We start from the raw sequence: 15,333 nt of genomic DNA on the forward strand, positions 1-15,333 counted from the left end.
TGTGGAGCTCAACTTGAAATCGTATCTTTCGGTTCAAGTTCAGATCGGTTTGGTTCAGAGCGAGAGGGAGGGAAAAACATTAGAATGAGACTAAGGGACACCCGATACTAAACATAGTTCGAGAATGCTCTGCTATAAGGTAGTTAAAGCAATGTATTGATGCACTGTGAGTAACATCATTATAACTACATGAATTTATCTCTTAATGAAATGTTTATGAAGTAAATAATATTCAATAGGTAAAATATCTAACTTATTCAAATATTTTTAATTACATTTCAAGAATAGTATGAAATATTGCGGCAGTAAGTTTGTAAATTCTTAGGAAACAAATGTTCCAAAACAATATCTATATTCAAAGGTTCAAGATCAAAGAGTTATAGTGCTATCAGACTTTATAATACGATAGAAACAATGATATTTTTTATATCTGTACTTATAATAGCTGGCTTTTAGCTTGATATAGGGGTTTTCCCCAGTGCGTTGCCCATGGGACGAGTACCCGTAGAAACCACAAAATCGTAACCCACACCTCGAGGCAAAGGCGGAGAAAAATTGGCTCTCGGGGCGAGGCGCGTAATACCAGATGCATCCGATTCGGAATTCCGAAATCGGCATTCGTCTTAGGGAGCAGCCCAATATCTGGCTGGCCAAGCTGGAATTATGTCAGTCAGTCGGTTAGTCAGTTAGTCTGCCTGTCTGGGCCAGGGTTCGACATTTCACTTTTGATTTTCGATTTCGTACTTTCACGAGCCGAGTTTCTGAGTTTTTCTGCCGGAGTGACCCTAAAGTTCAACCCGGCTGAACCCGACTCAATGTAGAAGCGATGCAGATACAAATGGGATTGGGAATGGAGAGGGAGTTAAGCTTTGGCCGAAGTGGGTCTTTAGCTGGAGCTGCACAACATTCAATTAGTACATATTAAATTTGTTTGCCCGCTGTTGTTGTTGGTTTCTCTTTTGATTTTTTTTTTTTGGCCCGTCCGAACAATGAAGCGGAACTTAACTCGATTTAAGTTTTTATGAGCGGTATTTTGTAGTTTGTATCTGCTGGCTTGTATCAGCAGACAGCGATAAATTGTGTTATGAAAGTGCACTGCAGATGCAGTGCAGAGTGCAGGAAGACCCCGACTTCGCCTCCGACTCTTGGACTCCGACTCCGATCCCCAGATGATGCCAGTCGAGAGTCAAAGTTGAACAGCAACATGGACCGAAATCTCTGTCCATTGATTTTTACATCGATTTGGGTGATAACTCTCCGGCAATCAGCCGCCGATCGAAATTCAGCGAAAACGGCGAAATCACTTTCTTAAAATGCTGTCCATTGAAGAGTTCTTTATCTAATCAGCGATTAAGTTGGGGTTTTTTTAAGACCACTTTTAAAGTGGGTTATTTCCGCATAAAGACGATTACCGGAGGTGTTTTCTCAGCTTAAGCAGTTATGAGTCAGGAAAAGTATAAAGACGCGATAAACTACAAAGAAATACTTGCTTGAGACTTATAAAAGATGTAAAGTAATGGTTTTGGTTAATGAATTCCACCAAAGCTTAACAAAAATATGATGTATTGGTTTTATAAATAAGCCTATGTTAGTTTTCCAAAATAAATATAATATCTTTATTTCGGATTACTTCCATAATGCGTGGTAGTTACTCATTGTTGATGTTATTTCCACATTTAAGTCCCGACATCACTTAATCGTTTAACCCATCAAGAATTCAACAACAGACTTTGTTATCTAATCAAATAGTAACTACGACCTTATGCTAAGATCTCATATTTGAGTTACTTTTTCAGATAATTGCGCATGAGAGATGAGCACTTAAGGTGAATCTACATATATACTCTATGGACATATGATTCCCCAACTATGTTGTATGTATTTCCACTAGTTGCATAACCCGGATGCCTGATTAGCCATCTGATATGAAAGTTATTCTCAGGCCTCCACTGATGCATTTCAATTATGTAAACCCCGTTTCCACATTGATATATGCACAAGGGTCGGTGGAAAGGTGGCCGCAGGAGGAGGTGTAGTCCCATCAAAGTTCGATCGTCGTCGTTTCCTAATTTTCGGGTTCCGGACTCCAAGTTTTCGCTGCCGGGGCAGCCGCCTAAATGCTAAATGCATGCCGAGATGCAGATGGATAGCGTTTTGGGCGGTGGGGGCGTGGTCGCAGCTAACTACTGACGAGGTCGTGAGTATCACTCAAATTGCCTTGCCGCATTCATCATCGGACAGCGGCCGAAACAGAAACAGTAAATGTAACATGTGAGCATTGGGGTGGTCCCCGGCTATTGGTGAAATATTATGGTATAGGGGTTCCCCTATGAAACAATCTTGGAAAGTGAAAGCGAGACTTTTCTAGAGATTAGTGTACGAGTTAAGTGATTTATTTGCTTATTTTGTTTCATACCAAAAGGTATTGCCTATCTAAAGACCAGAATCCGTTGGTATAAGTACAATATATTATATCTTAAACACAAAATCTAAATAGCTTTCATTACTAATATAATAAAAACAAAAGTTCTGAATATAATAAATAAGAAAAAGCTCTAATACAACTTTGAGTAAGTTATTATTATATATTTATCTAATAAGTAACTTGAGTTTGAGAACTGATAAGCTTAATTTTATATAAGAAATTCCATCTTATGACCCTCTTGTGATCTCCAAAATGTTCTTTAAATGTACCCACTTTATTGGCCATAAAATGCCTTATGGGTCCACCCTATTAATCAGCCGCACACCGGAGTTGAAGTCGCTGTTGTTGCCCCATTGGAGCTGTTAGTTTAGCCGGCTGAGGGGCGTGGCCGTTCAGCGCTGAACTCTTTTGGCAGAGACGACGTCGTTATATATGAGGCCCCGTAATGGGTTGAGCTCTGGCACATATACGAATATGAGCTTGGAGGGACCACTTGTCCCCAGCGACAGTTTGCCACTTTCTCACCTCCCCCAGGAGTCGGAGGAGGTGGATTGAGATGGGGATTGGAATGGGATGGGAGATGCGAGATGGGATATGGGGTAGGAGATGGGGGGCAGGGAGTTACCGATTCCCGAACAGGCAATAAAAGTTCACCACAGGGACAGCACAGGACAGTCGCACATGAGGGGCAATGGGAGCTGGAGCTCCAGCTCTGCTGTTGGGCTTAGCTTTTCATTACTTTATTTTCGAGTCTGGGCTCAATCTGAATCTGTCTTGCCAATAACAGCAATGCCACCACCAACAACAAAAACAGCAACCGGCGAGCGGGAAAACTTTGGACTTGCAGTGCTCGTTTAAATGCGGCGTCGCAATCGCATTCGTTGTTTGAAAATCCAAAATAGACAGACAGAAAGAAAACAAGAAATAAGTATATTACTCTAAAGGTTAGCCAAGGCCTAACGAATCATGGGTACCCTACAAGATGTTAAAATTCAATGAAAAGTTAGATAAATAAAAGAACACCACGCCTTGGAATGCAGATCCTATCAAAAATACCCATTACTCAATATAAGTCTTTTATTTTGATTTCAATCTCTACTCTAGTGATCCACTTCAGAAACGAAGAAATGGGTATGGACATTTCTCAAGCATTTTCTTATCAAATCTGCCAAGATGTAAATCAATTAATTATGTCTATTTAACCAGCTAATTTCACAGACACCTGCTTACTTGACATTTGATACTTTATTGGGTTTCACAACTTGAATGATTTGCCCATTATTCGAATACGCTTTATTAATAGAGTTTGGCTGTCATAAGGTATAATCAGTCTTATATTATTATTATAACACGACTAAGGGAATGTGTAAATTTAATATTAAAATATACAAAATAAGGAAATACTCTCAAACCATTTTTACTTCCCATAATATAAGTCGGAGACAGAAGATCTAAGTAGTTTGGAAGTTCTTTTCGGCTCTCAAGATCAACCATTAAGATTAACTTCGAATGATACAAGTGTGACATATTGGACCAAGTTACAAACCCCATCAAAGGGTATGCATAGGTCTTAGAAGGAAAATCGGGAGGAAGAAGAGCAGGCTGGCGAAAAGGAAAACAGAAATCGTTTTTGCGCAATCCTCACAGATCTGATAAGCAGTTAGAGAGCATTAGACCAGCCAGCACACACTCTCAAACGGGCCAGCAAACAAACCAAGTAACCAAGAAACCAGGCAGCAAACAGACAAACGGAGAAACACATCCAAGATCCAAAGAGTCTGGGCCTGAGTCTGGGGGTCTGGGTCTGAAAGACCAGCATCTCAGCATCAGCATAAAGCCAGCGTCAAGTCAAAATCCCCAATCCCCAGTCCCCAGTACCCAACTGGCCCGACCGGGCTAACTTTTGAGTGTTGCAGCACTGACTGAGCTTAGCTAGCCTATCCCCGGCTCCTAAAAGATCTCCTCCGGATCCCCAATCCCCAATCCCCAATCCGCAATCCGCAATCCCCAAACCCAATCCTCAATTGCTCGAGAGTCGCGACGTAACATGCAACATTACATGCCTATAATTTGTTTTCACACAGCAGGACGTTTTCACTCCATAAGACATCAGAAAGAGGTCTTAAATGGTCACATTACTGCCATTTCCAACAGCGTTCAAATGTTCAAAGGCTGCATGGCTGCATCTTCTCCAGCATTTCGAGGCGGGTTTCTGTGTTATTTCTGAATTTTCTTTGCCCATGCCTTTCGGCCAGATCTGTGCTACACAGCCTTCGGCCAATGCAATAATGTTTGCTAACTGTTATTTAATATAGTCATTATTTGGCCACAACTTGTCCCACTGAGCAAATGGCACTTCATTCCCCAATTTAGCCAACGCATCCCCCGCGGCATTCTACCTCAAACTCATCCTCTATTCACCGATTTCTGCCCGAACTTTGGCAGACGCAATTTGGGAAGAAGAGTGCAACCTACACCTTAAAAAAAAGTGATAAGTCTACCTGTGGGAATTTATGGAAAAAGTGTATTATATAAAAAATGTTGTGTTTTGAATTTTTGAGCTAATAATATTAAAGTGTATTTAATTAAAATTTAATAAAATGCAACACCACATATTTTTATTTTTTAGCTTTTAGAAAATTTTTTTTAATGAAATTCAACAATGTAGGTTACAAATACCACCTTTCACTTTCCTTGTAAAATTATGTATATTGATACTATAATATATCAAGGGTTAAGAATAGGAAGTATGCATTGTAATCATGAGTAAAGAAAGCAGTATAATGTAGTAATTTTTACGGCTTAATAGTGTCCAACACAATACAACATCATTTTCTATCTCAGCCTTTTAAGAACTTTATGATATGTAGTCATTAGAGGAAAAAATAAAAAATACAGTATACTTAAACAAATAGCACCTTTCACTTTTAACTATTGGAAAAGGGTGTGTTTTGATATTATGATATTATCAAAGATCAGAATATAGGCCTTTAAAAATGTTATGATATGTAAAATGTACAATATACCCAAACCAATATTACCTTTTAGTTTTGTCTACTAGAAAGCTGTGTTTCTTGACAATGTAATACTTATATGATGGTTATTTTTTGTACTTGACAGATATTCCATTTTAAGAACTTTACAAAATGCTTTATAACGTATAAATTCCCTTAAACTTCGGATTGTGTGAAGATGATTAGGACTGTAATAAATAGTGGAATTAGTTGAAGGAAAGAGGTTGGGCGAATGCGAATGGCTCTTGCCTCAGTGCCCCGATGATCGAATGCACAAGTGCCGGCGCTGGCCATCTCCAGCCCCTGCTCCTCCGAACCCCCATCCATCTGGGCATCCCCCTCCCCGCTGCCCATTTTCACAACTGAGGCTAAGCCCCAATTTGGATTATTTGTAGACATTAAATAAGCTGCGGCCACTGCAAATACTGCAGGAATTAAGTCGCGCCAGAGTTAAAAATATCCGCGAGACGTCTCGGGATTGTCCCATTGCCAGGTTCCTAGATCGAGTTGGGCCGATAAAGGTGCAGCTGCAGATCGGTTTTTTTTTCGATTTTGGAGAGGGGATTACGGGGCGGTACCCCCCTTCCTGTGTAGGTAAAAGGCATCTTTACACAATTCAATCGAGTGGCAGACGGGGCATTTACATATGAATACCAAGTGTCCTTTACCGTTATGGCCGGTAACAATATAATATGAGAGACAGCAATAACAAAGCCAACTACTACTGCCCACACTAAACAAGTTAACATTAACCATCGGCAGCGGCAGTCAACACCAACAATAACAATAACAATAGCAATAAAAATAAAAACAAAACAAGAGGGGAGTGTGGCAGGGTAGGGGGCAAGAAAAACACAACACGAAAAAGTATCTTCAAAATACACTTATGCTGTCTTTTTATGGCATATCTTTTACTTATTTGCCCGCACTTAAGTATCGCGGCGTTCGTCTCCGCCGACCAAAGCTGCTTTTTCTGATTTTTCCTCTTTTTTTTTTGTATTTTCGATTTTCTGCCTGTTTTTTTTTTTGGGTTTTTATTTTTATTTTCGTAAATGAAATGAAATCGAAATATGGGTCGTCGGCGCGCAGTCTGATTCCGATTCCGTTTTCGAGCCTCTCCACTCCCCCTAAATAATAACCCCCTTTGCAGAGCCGTTGGTAAAAAAAAACTCCTGATCTCGAAACACACTTCCAACAAGAGATGCGAGCTAAATTTCGAGAGCATTATTGGCACGAATTATTAACCTTTTCTTTTGCCATGCTTTACTTTTTTTTGTTGGAATCTTTTCTTTTTTTTTTTTTTGGTGGTGCACTTTAAGCCCACATCTCTCATTGGGGCGAGAAATTGGCCCAAACATATGTACGTATCTGCGGAATGAGCCACAATTCGGCACGAAAGATCGTTCCAATTGGAACATGAGACCGCGACGAGTGCGATGCATTCGTATCTATAAGTCCAAAGAACTTTCACACAACTGGGTTAATCGAAAATAAAGGCGCCTAATGATGTACGTACGTACTGTGGATCTTATGGAGCTGACCTTGCCCACGGAGTGTGGGGGGCCTATGGTATTCGCTACGCCCTTGGTTCGATGGGATTTTTCACCTTTCTACCGCTACGACGATCACTTGGAACTCTACGACGCACCGAAACGGTTTGAATTTGAAATCCCGCCCGAATCGTGGTTAATCCCACTGATAACTGATTCACGTAGCGCGAACGACTTTAATGCTTTTTCGATTCTTCGTTTTTCGTGTTTTGGCGCTTTTATCCGCAGACACCTCCGAACACGGCCAAATGTAATTGCCAAATGAAGATCACTCCAACAACCGGCCCTGTACTCGCTATGTGGTTGTTGTTGCTGCCGCCGACCGACACATGGTGAATATTCGGTCAGCTCAGCTGGTCGGCGGCACAGTGGAGCCGATCGGTGATCAGAAGTCAAGATTTGGATTGGCCAATATTTGGAAAACATATTTTTTCAAATTTTTTGGGCTCTCCGTGCTTACAATTCTTTGCTATGTTATTTCTTTAAGTTTTCATGGAGCTATAAGCATGTTAAAAAATTATCATTGAAAACCAAATGGTATTTTCAACTTATATCAATTAATTGGAACGATTTTTTATACATCAAGTCAATCTACAATTTTTTTTAGAATTTTCTTCTCTGAGTAATTTGTTTGTCATAAAATGCACTTTCAAAAATCACATATTTTCAAATTCTCTCCGTGTTTAAAATTCTTTGCTATGGTTTTTCTCTAAGTTTTCATGGAGTTATAAGCATGTTAAAAAATTATCATTGAAAACCAAATGGTATTTTCAACCTATCTCAATTAATTGGAACGATTTTTTATTCATCAGTTCAATCTACGATATTTTTAGAATTTTCTTCTCTGAGTAAATTGTTTTTAATAAAAATGTTATATAGTTTGTTTTTTATAAATTTTTAAACCCCAACTGGTAACATTCCAATTTGAAATTGTTAGTAGGTATTAATAACGGTTTTAATAATCTTATAAGATTCCACTGTATAAAACGCACTAGGGATTACTGAGTGCTCATAAATGCGTGAGCAGTTTTAACTTCATGTTTTATTATCGATGACTTTTGTATGAAATTGTAACCCTTAATTTTAATAATGTTAATAAATACATGAGTAGTTTTTAAGCTATAAAGTAATTTTTATTTTTCTAATAATACATTTTTTTTCCCAATATTTTTTTATGATACAATCGATAATTTCAAATTTTTATGCATACGTGACAACCCTAATTCTCAAGCCGTTGTTGTTCTTTCAATTAAGTGATTATTATTTAAAAAAAGGTACGCCCAAGCCCTAGAAAACCAAACAAACTAGCTATATTCCCTGTAAAGAAAACAGTATAACCTTTAGTAATAACTAGGAATGTAGAAACTTAAGAAAATCGTGTGTTTGAACTGTGTTTTCATTGACCAAAATATTTGGGCGTTGACGCTGTCACGCAGGCGAAATAGATTTGTGATTTCCAAGTGTTAACTCATGTTTTTTCGTACCTCCTCACAGAACCATGGTAGTACTGAGCTCCTGCTGGTCGCCAATCATCTGGTCGGATAATGTCCGGACGGGAAGCTACGCCGTGGCCGGCTATACGGCTGCGCTGTCCGTCGTGATGATCACTTTGATCAGCTACATGCTGGCGGGCGGGGAGTCTGCGCAACTCTATTCGCCGCTCTTCGAGACGGATATTCGTTCGTCCATGCCCATAGCAGGTGGCTTCTTCATCATCTACTTCCTGCTGATCATCCTGGCCTCCTACTTGGTCTACTACGGCATTAAGATTAGGTTGGTTTGGCTTCTATTCGTATAGCTTCTATAGATATGGTTATAATAATGATCTACTCTCTAGCACTCGGGGCTGGTTGCTTCCCTGGTTGGGTCTCATCGGACTGGCCATTCTCTTCCAGTTTTGCTGGAGTCTGTGGCTCATTGGTGGCTATTATATTTATGTGAGTGCAGGCTGCTTTCCCTATAAACCAGAACTAATGCTTCCTTTTTTTTAACCCCCAGCTGGAGCAAACTTTATCCGCTCTTCTAAACTTCGTCTGGGTGGCCTATAATGTAAGTTCTAAAAGCCCTACTCATCCAATTCCATTTTAAAACCATTATATTTACCCATTTTTTTGTATCCCCCAGATCTACTGCTGGCTTGTGGTCTTCTCGCAGTACCAGATATTCCTGAAGATCCAGAACCCGAACATTGAGCTGCTGATGCCATGATGGGAGCCCTTCCAAACATAAGCTCGAATATTAGAATACTTTTTCTGACTTGACACGCTACAAAATGTCCGTCCAAGCGCATTTTTACAATAAGAATTCCATTCATATCCACAGATGCCTACCAAATAGTTTTATATAAATTTATATATTTTACACACCTTTATACACGATCAATTATACTAATGTGTAAATCGAATGCCTTAGTCTGCTAAACGACAATTAAACAAATAGATTCGTAAAACTACTAGATCGGTGCATATACTACTGGGTCCTTGGGGCCAATAAATCATTGTGGGCTTTTGAATATCAACGTTTATTAACGTAAATTAAGTTTAGGTGTACTCTAATTATACGAGTTTGTGTATGTGTTTACATCGAGAAAGGTATTATTTGTACAGAAACTTTAAATGAAAACTGACGACCATTAACCACTGAAGCAGGGGGATCTAAACTGGATGAAAGTGGGGGAAAATCGGAGAGGGAGCGGGTAGACGCGAGTCATTAAATATACATTAAGGTAAATCTTAGGATCGAATATTTTACAGAGCCTGGTGTTAAACACAGAGCAATGGGCTGGGTTCGCTGGCCTAGTAGACTAGGTCTTCTCCTCCTTCTCCTTGTTGTAGCGCTCCAGTTCCTTGAGGAACTGCGCCTTGGGCTTCATCACGTTGGGCCGATCTCCGCGGCAGTTGGGGCAGAACCACTTGCCCTTCGGCTTCAGCACCAGGGAGACGCACGAGAAGTGGAACCACTCGATGGGGCACAGGTCGTTGTCGCACAGGATCATCTCGCCAAAGGAGATCTGCCAGAAAAAAAGTATTAGTCTTGGGTTTCTAAGAGAATGTGCAAAGGGGACACTCACCTGGTTGCAGACACAGTAGGTCGGCTCGTCCGGATCGATTGTCTCCGCCGGCGGCGTCTCCTCACGCGTGCTGGTATTGGCATTTGAAGCCCCCGAGCCGCGTACCTTGCGCTTCTTTTTCTTGCCGGAATTGTTGCCAGCACCGACTACGCCTGCTCCACTGCCGCTAGCACCGCCTCCTCCGGCAGCTCCACTGCTTGTAGCCGCAGAACCACTGGCCAAACCTCCGGACGCCGCCTGCAGACTGGCCTTGCGTCCCTGCCCCGCTCCACTGACTCCGCCCAGCGATGATTTGCGCTCTCCACTGCCTCCACCGCTGCCACTGGCCTCATTGGCCGAGTTCGACTCGTTGCCGCCCATCTCCAGAGAGCTGCCATTGTTGACCAGGCTCTCGTTTCGCCTCCTTGAGCGCTTGCTGCCAGTGCGCTGTAGATCTCCGCCAGCGCCGCCTCCTCCGCTGCCACTGACGTTGCCATTGGAGCCGCTGTTGCCTCCGTTGCTGACATGGCTGGAGCGCTCCGAGTTGGGCGTTGAGCTGCCGCCGTTGCCGGAGGGCATGGCACTGGAACCGGGCACAACACCACCTGCATAGCCGCCCAGGGCATAGTGATCCTTGGCCGTGAGCAGGCCATTCCCGTTCAGGCCACCGTTGCCGGTGCCCGCCTGGTTGCCCTGCTCACGCATGGGGCTCTGCAGGCGCTGCAGCTTCGAGGGCTGACCATCCTCCAGCAGCGAGGCATACCGATCGCGCTCCTCCTTCAGGTCCAGGTTCTGCTGGTCCGTGTCCAGCTGGCGCAGCTTGCCGTCGATTATTTCCTGCATGTGGTTGACAATCTGCATCTTTTCATCGCCTAGTTCTTGCGCCTGGATGAGACTCTGGTGCATCCGCGAGATGCTTCGCGAGCGTCGCCCGGCATCCGGGGAGTTCTGCAGGGACAGATACAGGTCGTAGTAGTGGTCCACGTCGCGAATGAGCCCTGCGAAATGAAAGGGATTTCGGAGGGGGTCGAGGTTAGGTTTTTTCACTGCTCCGTCCGGGGAAATCTCGGCCAGAACTCACCTCTGTACTGGACGTCTATGTCGCGGATGCGGGACAACTGGCGCTGCACGTCGTCGGGCAGATTCTCCACGGAATCGATGTAGTTGTCCACATAGGTGGCCGAGTTGATGGCCTCCGACTCGGATGCAATGGGGTTTATCATGTTGTTTGGACTGCGAATCGCTCTATTCCCGCCGCGACATCGGCTCGGGGACGTGGGATCGGTTGGGAGCTGCTTGTCCGACGCTCTGGAAGGGATCGGCTGGATATATATCGCTCCGATTCCACTCAGTTCCAACTTTTTATATGGCGCTGCGAGTCGCAACTTGCGACTGTACTATGTGTGCGTATATTATTGCAGATATATGTATGTATACAAGGGGTGGTGCTTTGCAACACTGGTCGTTGGGTGGCTTCCAGCACTGAAGTCAGGGCGCTTAACAGCACTGTTCTTTTTCAAATTGACTTTTTAAAATGAAATATTGCAATGGGTTTTTTATAATATATTATTTCTGTTAACATTTATTATCACACACAGAAAATGTCTCTTCTGCCCTATTTTAGCTAAATTCCATTTAGTGTCATTTATTTTATTTCAGCTTAATCTTTTTGTTAATAAATGTTTACTAATGAAATATGTAATACATTTTTTCTTTCTATAATTATGTAGTTGCTTTTATGTTTTTAATTTATTTTATTTCACGAACTAACAAAAGTGTTGGAAAACATATGTAAAACCACCCCATTCGTTACTTGCGCGGGAAACTGCAGAAATTTTGAAAAAATGTAGGTCCAAAAGAAATATTGATAAGAAAATGATTAAAAAACTAGATTTGGGGTTCTTTTCAAAATCTAAAGATTTGTTTTAACCTTGAAACTGTAAAGCCATTAAAAGGTCACAACATTTGAAATAATGTAATAATAATCTTTTATATTCTTTATTTGAGCAATATTTTTACATGTTTTAGGTACATCAATTGTCAAGTCTTCTCTTCTTTTAGTTTAGACATATTGCCGATTTTTAAATGCATAATATTCCTAATTTTGGAATGTAGTATTACGAAAAAACAATGTACATTTTCACAAAATTATATTAATGACTTCATGTGAGCTTTTTCTGAGCCTTTGGCACTTACTTCATGTGCAGTTGAGTATTCTTTTATTTGAGTATCAAACATTACGTATATATTTATGATTTGGTCGTCCTGAGTTTTGGCACGTACTTCTTGTGCATTTGGCTTAATTCTAGTTACGAGATGCGGTTGAGATTCAAGTTGATATCACTTAGAAATTTAAAAAATCTTTAAGAGTTTGTTGCAGTCCATTATATTCCTCTTCCTGAGCTTTAAGCACATTATTCTTGTGCATACTACTTTTGTAGTGTTGGTTTAACTTATACCTATGACGATAGTGAACATCGCAGAACTCGCACCTGCCAGAGAAATATTTAGGTAATATTTTTAACATTTAGGAACTTGTACGGAACCTACCAATGAGGGCGATCCGCAGTGTGTACATCATAATGATTGGTAAGTTGGGAGCGCAGAAGGAATCCCTTGGAGCATATATCACAGTGAAAGGGAAACTTATCGTGTCTGGCTTCATGTCGCCTTTTGGCAGATGGGTCCGTAAATCCCTGTTGGCAAACCGAGCACTTAAAGGGCCTGGTACCATTGTGTGAGTTCATATGTAAACTTAGAGCGTTTTTTGTGCAGTAACTCTTTGTGCATTGGGTACAATAATGTCGATCAGAGCCATCTGGCTTTGATTTTGGCCGTGTGAAAATCCGTGATCCAACTCCGTGAACTTCTCTGTGGTAATTCCAAGCGTTAGATTAATTCTTCATTCAAATACTGTGCTACCTACCTCTCGTGCCTATGACGACTGCTCGCGTTTGAAAACGACGAGTTGCAATGGTTGCAAGGAAAAGGATTTTCGCCCTTGTGACGGGCTCTTAGGTGAATGTTGCGCGTATAGGCGTCATAGAACTTCTTCGGGCACTCGGGACAATCAAAGTTTTTGGCGCTATTGTGACGGAGCAAGTGCATCCGCAGCTGGCCCCGTTGGCGGAAGGAGTGGCCGCACTGATCGCAGACATGGCTAAATGGTTTTGCCCGAACCCTTTCACGTCTTCTCCGTTTTTTCTCCTCCAAGCTCACTCTTTGTTGGACAGGCCTTGGCAATGGTAGAGAATTCATCTTCTTGGTTTCATCCTTCCGATTGCATTCACTTAGCACAACCTTGTAGACCTCTGCTCCAGGATCGACTTTGCCAATCTCCTCTTTGGTCTCACATTTCTTAATGCTTACAATCTCATTACAAGCACGTTTTGACTTCCTCCGTGGTCTTCCTTTTTTCAATAGGAAATTGGTTTCTTCGTCTTCTTCCCCAGATGAGAATTCAATTGAATCCAGATCTAGTGGTATGTCCTTCTCATCTAGGACACACTCACTATCCGATCCAAGTTCTGGGTAATTAAACCCTGTTCCTGGCACTTCACTCGCCTGCTGGACGGACTCTTCGTAAAGAACATTTTCCAGTTCGGATTCAATTTCATCCTCAGAATTTTGCTTTGTGGCTTGCTTGAACTTTTTATCGATCTGAATGCATTTATCTCGGAAATCTACCGACTTCTGCAGAGTTTCTTGGCATGTAGCACATATGTGATGCGGTCGTCCCTTTTCTCCTGTTTCTATCTGCGTATTGAATAAGATTATGCAAAGAAATTTAAACTTCATTTGATATTATAAATCTTTTAAAATCCATAGGTTATTGTTGGATAAATAACTATGTTCGTATTAAGACCTCCAATTTGAAACATAATGTGATACATGTATACATATCTTCGAATGTGAACATACTATATTTATACTCCCCTGCATCTGGCTTATCTACAGAATTATATATAAAAATTCAAACTTGTACTTGATAAGGACAATCATTTCTACCGAATAAACTTCCATCAAGAAACCAAGAACCATGACCGATAGAAGCAGACAACTCTATGTTCTAACTCTTTTTTTAACTATATCCTATTTTTACAAATAACTCTTAATAAAATAATATCAAAGCTTTTTGGAGGTACAACAAAGGACAGCGCTTACAATTTGGCAGGGGTGGTTTAAATTTGAAGGCGATTCGCACGCTTTATCAGCAGAACAAAGCGAACCACCAACCCTGTGCCCGACCTACCCACACTCCGGTGGTAACTTCAATGTGGTAAAGGAGCGCAATGTTGTCCCTATCATAGAGATCCTTGACATCTTCATCCGAGGTTACGACTTGAAAGCAGGTGCGGCATTTTCTTTCTAGTGGGGGATCACCTTCCTGGAGCTCAGTGCTTTCCTCTTCCGATAAGCCATCAAAGAAAGCGCTGTCTGGCGTAAGGGCAGCAATGAGAGTGGAGTTGGAAGTGCTGTGGGCGTCACTATCTTCCGCATCTGCCATGAGCAGGTCTATCAGCTTTTTGTTTACTTGCTTCGGGGATCGCTCTTTTGGTCCCCTCTCCACATGTTCCTTGTTGTCTGGGTGGTTCACCTTCAGAAAGACAAAAGGTATACACAGACGTGATTAGAATATTTATGATACACCAGAGGAGTTGGAGGGACACACCCATTTTGAATCACCGGCCGTCTGGGACGACATCATCTTTGAAAAGTTCGCCGAAGTTAATGGAATTCCTATAGTTTCGTCAGGGTTGCGTAGTTTTTCCGGTGGAAAGTTTCGCGGGCACTCGGAAAAGTCGAGAAAATGCTTTTGCTTCCACCGGTATGATATGCTAGGGACTTGTAAAAGGAACTGTTGCCGCACTTTTGAACTGCGCACTTCATCCTTTGCCGGCAAACTGCGAAATATCTGCAAAACAGCAAGCCAAGTTCGCAGGGCTGCACAGCCCCAACGTAGGGGTTGCAACCAGGGCTGCGGGCATGTGCGTAGTCGGAATCACTTCGAAGGGGGATTAAATTAAAACATAACTCAAGTATTTAAAAGGTGATTTTTTATGATTACCTGATTTTACACTTAAGTACAAGAACTTATATTTTATAAAAATGTATATGATAGTTCCCCCTTTTGCTACGCCTGTGGCCCTATTTAGATACACAAGAACTAGTTTTTTACTTGGCGCGCATTTTAAAAATAAACTTTGAAAACGTTAAACGTTTTTTAAAGCCAGTCATTGGCATATAAGGTCAATATACAGATAGTAACGAAATAAAATCTCAGAACTCAGAAAG

The 15,333-nt window shown here is 41.6% G+C and overlaps 4 protein-coding genes across 6 annotated transcripts in view; 1 reads left to right on the forward strand and 3 right to left on the reverse strand.

Annotated features, from left to right (window-relative positions):
* LOC119545755 (rho guanine nucleotide exchange factor 17) overlaps window positions 1-7,215 on the reverse strand; it is a 28,398-nt gene extending 21,183 nt beyond the window's left edge. Inside the window, exon 1 of one of the 2 annotated variants that reach the window (XM_037851593.1) lies at window positions 6,960-7,215. The gene's annotated coding sequence lies outside the window, so the exon portion shown is untranslated. Of the gene's footprint in view, window positions 1-6,955 lie in introns of both variants that reach the window. The other variant, XM_037851594.1, reaches the window with a different exon arrangement.
* Window positions 7,216-8,206: 991 nt separating this feature from the next.
* Window positions 8,207-9,441, forward strand: LOC119563036. The gene is made up of 5 exons (XM_037876237.1): window positions 8,207-8,263; window positions 8,484-8,762; window positions 8,827-8,926; window positions 8,988-9,038; window positions 9,114-9,441. Exons 2-5 carry the CDS (start codon window positions 8,488-8,490, stop codon window positions 9,195-9,197), a joined length of 510 nt encoding a protein of 169 aa, XP_037732165.1. The 5' UTR covers window positions 8,207-8,263; window positions 8,484-8,487; the 3' UTR covers window positions 9,198-9,441.
* A 53-nt stretch (window positions 9,442-9,494) lies between these two features.
* On the reverse strand, window positions 9,495-11,456 carry LOC119563035 (inhibitor of growth protein 2). Its single transcript, XM_037876236.1, has 3 exons — window positions 11,120-11,456; window positions 10,060-11,036; window positions 9,495-9,999 (listed from the first exon to the last, which is right to left on the reverse strand). Exons 1-3 carry the CDS (start codon window positions 11,259-11,261, stop codon window positions 9,793-9,795), a joined length of 1,326 nt encoding a protein of 441 aa, XP_037732164.1. The 5' UTR covers window positions 11,262-11,456; the 3' UTR covers window positions 9,495-9,792.
* A 627-nt stretch (window positions 11,457-12,083) lies between these two features.
* LOC119556456 (zinc finger protein 157) lies at window positions 12,084-15,287 on the reverse strand. 2 transcript variants are annotated; one of them, XM_037868706.1, is made up of 5 exons: window positions 14,711-15,287; window positions 14,291-14,635; window positions 12,965-13,794; window positions 12,589-12,909; window positions 12,084-12,530 (listed from the first exon to the last, which is right to left on the reverse strand). In XM_037868706.1, the coding sequence occupies exons 1-5, from the start codon at window positions 14,744-14,746 to the stop codon at window positions 12,383-12,385; spliced, it is 1,680 nt and encodes a 559-aa protein (XP_037724634.1). In that variant the 5' UTR covers window positions 14,747-15,287; the 3' UTR covers window positions 12,084-12,382. The 2 variants fall into 2 exon arrangements, with proteins under 2 accessions (XP_037724634.1, XP_037724641.1); XM_037868713.1 differs by lacking the exon at window positions 12,084-12,530 and having other exon boundaries at window positions 12,720-12,904.
* Between the last annotated feature and the right edge of the window lie 46 nt (window positions 15,288-15,333).

The sequence above is a fragment of the Drosophila subpulchrella genome, chromosome 3R (genome assembly GCF_014743375.2).
Source record: "Drosophila subpulchrella strain 33 F10 #4 breed RU33 chromosome 3R, RU_Dsub_v1.1 Primary Assembly, whole genome shotgun sequence".
NCBI lineage: Eukaryota > Metazoa > Arthropoda > Insecta > Diptera > Drosophilidae > Drosophila > Drosophila subpulchrella.